At 37.8% G+C, this 5,000-nt stretch overlaps 1 protein-coding gene across 9 annotated transcripts in view; it reads right to left on the bottom strand.

Moving 5' to 3' along the window:
- Positions 1-2,650: 2,650 nt before the first annotated feature.
- The window catches only part of LOC146454500 (uncharacterized), an 18,874-nt gene continuing 16,524 nt past the window's right edge, over positions 2,651-5,000 (bottom strand). For all 9 annotated transcript variants that reach the window (XM_085094997.1, XM_085094998.1, XM_085094999.1 and 6 more), the window contains one exon: positions 2,651-4,683. In XM_085094997.1, coding sequence (XP_084951123.1) covers positions 4,342-4,683 — 342 coding nt within the window. In that variant the 3' untranslated portion in view covers positions 2,651-4,341. The remainder of the gene's footprint in view (positions 4,684-5,000) is intronic.

The raw sequence follows: 5,000 nt of genomic DNA, 5'->3' as shown, positions 1-5,000 counted from the left end.
GAGATAGAGGTAACAATGACATGAAGCCAATAACATTTTGCCTTTCTCTTCTAATAATAGACTTAACAAACACCTTCTTCGTCACTAATTCCTCTCCGTACGTGAGGTTATGCTGGATATGCAAAGCTTTATTTTATTGTTCGCGTTACCGTTGTTGTCGCCTACTATAGTCGGCAATATCTGGAAGCGAATGACGCTCACACAATTATGACGCATTATCAGTCTGCACAATCATCACACAATCAGTCGACAACATTTCTGGGAGCGAACTGAACGACGTTCACGCATTACCTTATTTTTCGTTTGGTGCATGATAACTTACAATTAACCTTTAATAACATATGAACTAGCAACACCGTCTTTCGTTGTCAAATGCGCTTGACGACGCTGAATCTTACTCGTTCACTTATCTGTTTAACCTGTAATGATAAATGATTACATATTGAACTGTAAAGCATGTTAAAGGGACTATGTCAGCTGGGGACATGCGCAGTAGAGTCCGGTTGAGACTAATTTGCATACCTGGTCGAGATATTATTGTTTGTCCGCCATTGCGTCCGTCACGTTGATCGCACTTCTCACGCGCGGAGATACGTCTTCACGTGCCTGCTTTGCTAAGCTTATGGAAACAGACCGTGCTGTTATTGAAAGTATTTCACATGAGTTAAGTTTAACCGCTTGATTCGCGTTTAATGTGCTGTCTGATGTAAATTATCGGTCAGCTTACTTTTGCCAATACAGTGATAAATAATGACTTACGTATGAGTTTCTTTTGTTTAAATGCCGATCCTTGCAATTGCAAAACTAGTGGTGCTCGAAAAACTACGTCCAAAACCCACGGTTGCCCCTGCAAAACTGCGAAAGTACACTGCACAAGACTGATTTATGTAATTGTGGCACGAAGAACGTGTCGGCTCGTCAAAACAGCGAGAGCGGTATTTGTATTCATGTCTGATTTACACTAATCATCTGTCAATGCATTCACAGCGATATCGAGGTCAAGGTCAATAACTATCCAGGCAAATCCTTCGATGTCTTCGATTCCAAACTTTATGTTTTGTGCCGTTGCTGTCGTATATTCTTTTTCGGCCGCAGCCAGAACGACGACGGCCGCCGCGAGTGGACATCGCAAATCCACGCTAATATAGCTCCAAGAGCAAACGATTTCAGAAATATATCAACAAAGAGCTTCTGTAATTACTGAGGAACGTTTGTAAGTAAAAAATTTACCTAACTTTTCGAAGATGAACGCGATTTAGGCAGATGAAAAGGGCTTCAGCTTCCTGTTCTCGCCGACGGTATTTGAAAAAGTTGGGTCAACGATTTCAAAGTGGTTCTATCAACGCATTGACTCTACTGTGCATGTCCCCCTGCTGACATAGTCCCTTTAAATCACGTCCTGTCTTTCTTGGAATCGAGTTTGGAAGACAGTTGTTTACGAAATAGCGGATGGTTTTTTTCCAAGCAAAGAGCCTCTGAAAACGTACATTATCCTTGTATGAATATAACAATCCTAAATCACTGTTTGGACTACATATTTTTTTTTTAAGCGGGGCGGGAAAGTCGGAAAATACATCAGCCAAGATAATGTAGCTCATTTCTTTCAAATATAGTGTTTTCAGAGAGTTATGGTATATAATTAAGCAATAACAATATGTCGTCCGCCTCCAAAAGTAGACTTGACAGATACTTATAGTTATCCTGCGTGCGGTCATGGTGGCAATCCAAAGCTTTATTTTATTGTTTGAGTTAAGGACTAAATTAAAGGTGAAGTAACCGAGCTACACATGTTAGAGACCTTTAGATTCTAGTACGAGGACAACTACGAATACGAGGTATGACTTCAAGTTTATAGAGAAGTGCTAAGAGGAGATATGTCCCAGGAAGCTTCATTTTATTCTTTGTGAGCGACGAATTTTTTTTACGCAGTTGTTTTGAATAATGACTACTTGGCCTTTTTGTGATTCTTAAAAGACGATATCACCTTCGTTTCGAGAACCTGTTTTCGCAACTTCGCCATTCAAACTAAAATTTGTAAAAACAAGAAAATGTGACGACGCCTAACTCGTTTTCCCGCCAAAATGACAACAGCGACACCCCGCGCACTCTTTGTCTATTAGAAAACCTCGTAGTGGTAATAGTATTTGTAGTAGAATGTAAAAGTCTCTATTGATGGAGCACAGCTTTTAAAATCCCCGTTGGGTACACACAACACTTGCAGTAAAGCAATGGAAACCTTGTAACCGCGAATTTTACCTCATATAAATTTCCAACCCGTTACTGAACACTAGTATAATGGGTCCTTGGTTTCTTCTTTAGATAATTATTCGTAAACAACGATAAAACGATTACGTTTTAGGAAGAATAATCAGAATGACAGTATTTGACAGAAATTGTTGCGATTGTTTCACCCTCTCCCTCGATATCTCACGTGAAGACAAGCATTTGGGGAGCCAACGAGAGACTTGGGATGGTCAGTCTAAAATAGGCCGAGGTGATCACACTACGAAAATCCCTAGCGCGTTTCATAGCCTTTCTAAAAATTTTGTTCTCGCGAGTATGTCTTACCGAACGCTTTCCTTTTAACATGGCTTTCGTTGTATAAAAATTCTATAATAATAACAAAAACAATAACCACCACAACAACAACAACATTTAAAGTAGTAACCACTTAATACAAGTTTCAAAATCTCTACCAGTAACAATCACTACTCATAATTGTGCACACTATAATTAAATGCAGCACTGACAAAATTTAAAAGACGTATATGTACTAAAGCCATCCCCCTAAAACTAAAATACTAATATCGAAATTAGTTGCAAAGTTTGCATCATGTTTAAGCAACTAACAATTATGAAGCAATAGTCACAGTCTAATGCAATAAAAGGTAATACAACTGAATAATCTCGTAAAACTCGATAAAGTTTAAATGTAGCTCTGTTAAGTTGTGTTCCAATGAAGTTGGATCAAACTGGATCAAACCTTGCGATAAGACTATGTAAGAATGGGATTGACGGGATTTTGTCTCCTTTGATTTATATTGGTTTGGCGTTTCAACCGTTTCTGTTTCTCGTTAGTGTATTTATGTGTTAGCGTGTTCTGTAGGATTTGGCGACGACTTAAGAAACCCTCTTAATTGTTGCTTTCTCTTTTATAAGAATTGATTTCATCAATGTTGAATAGTTTTGATGAACTGTTGCAATCAGTCTCGTTGGTTCATTTTAGCGATTACGGCTTCTACAGAGTTGCTTCCAGTCTCTGTCCTAATCACTTCCAAAAAAAACCCCACAAATTAATTTTTTTTCCGTGCTGTCCAAGTTAGTGGCACTTATAGCCTTCACCTTATTCATCGTGGGACTTTCCGAGTTGGATATTTGGGGTTGAAAGAATGTCTCAAACTATGGTAAAACTCTACAGAGAGTTCAAACTTCATTGTCTCGTACGTCCTTAGCTCGTATTACAAATGTACTAGTGATGATCAATAATGGTAAAAAAAAAAAAAAGAAAATTGATCCCCGTCAGTTGTAAGTGTCCCATTAAAGCGAGCTCAGGGAAATCAACAAGTAACTAATCACGAAAGTAATTTTTGTTGCAGCGAGGCTCACGAGATAACCTGACATTCTTAACAGGATTTTAATTATTTGCTGTCCTCATCACTTGCCTCTTTGTTTGATTTTTCCAGGACAGTGAATGAAACGGTCAAGCCGATGAATATCTGAAGGGATATCCTAATTAGTCCTCAAGGAGCCTTTTTTTCTTTTAAGACACGCAACTTTTGATCTTGAAAAAAATAAGCATAACAACGATCTGCGAAGTACGAGTCATATCACTTAGGAAATATGAACCTACTGGATGACCCTTTTAAAAGGCCTCGAATATGTGCTTTGAACTGAACTGAACTGAAAATAGTCAAATTCCTGGTTGTGTGTTTCCAAACGATCAGCTTCACTTGCTCATTACAAAACGTTTCTTCTATTACCTTTTGGTAAACCTTGTGCTAAATCTGCCCCCCGCCGGCTATTTTTATTAGTAGACGATATATTCAATCAAGGTACTGTGTAATGGAGTTGTAATTTCTGTCTTATGGTCTCCAATTGTTTAGGGATTCTATACTCGTGAATAAGATACTTTTTTATGAAAAAGGAAGCCCAGTAAATATAGCCCAACATCAATAGCCCAACACCAATCCTAATAGCCCAACACCAAAATCAATCCTTGTAACTTAAATGCAATCAAAAACGTTTTATATGAAGAAAATATCATATTCTCGTCCTATATCACAAAGGAACTCTTTCCTAAAAGCTACTACTTAAAATTCAGCTAATTGTGTAATGTGTAGCTCACAATAAGAATTCGTCTTCAATGACCTCTGCTAGAGTAAGGACTCTTCCACCACCATCTAACAAAGCAGGCCACAGATAACGAATTTCTTTTCCAACGAATCTCTCTGGATGCGATTGACTTTGAGACTCCGTCATTTTGTGACGATCTTGTTTAAAAGTGAAGGTATGGTATTCAAGCTTCATTGGTGGGACTTGGGTAATCATTCTCCATGTCAACTTGATGCACGCCCTTACGTAATCTTCCAGTTCGTTCAATAGCTTATCCGATAAAAGAAATTTGTATAATCTTTGGTTTCTTGGATCGTGAAAAACTTTGAGCTGGATTTCCTCCTTAACCCTCTGAAACGAAGGAATAGTGACATCATCTTACACCTTGACATTTTCAATAAACTCATAATAGCCAATCGGACAAAATTGTGTATACATTCGATTGCAAAAACGTTGACACCTAAAAAGCATCAACTGTTGGAAACGAGTAGGGACTGGAACTAGTCAAATTCGCACGTGATCATTTGTAATCAGATTTTTCTGATAGATTCTTTTTTTTTTTTTTTAATGAAGAAGAACTTTATTTCACTACATAAATACTTATTACACTTTTCAAATAGTTAAAGAAAAGAAAAAAAATAATACAACGACAGCAACAACAACTGAGC

Source organism: Pavona decussata, unplaced genomic scaffold (genome assembly GCF_977016875.1).
Source record: "Pavona decussata unplaced genomic scaffold, jaPavDecu1.1 SCAFFOLD_300, whole genome shotgun sequence".
Classification (NCBI taxonomy): Eukaryota; Metazoa; Cnidaria; class Anthozoa; order Scleractinia; family Agariciidae; genus Pavona; species Pavona decussata.
This window is presented reverse-complemented; position numbering and strand designations above follow the sequence as displayed.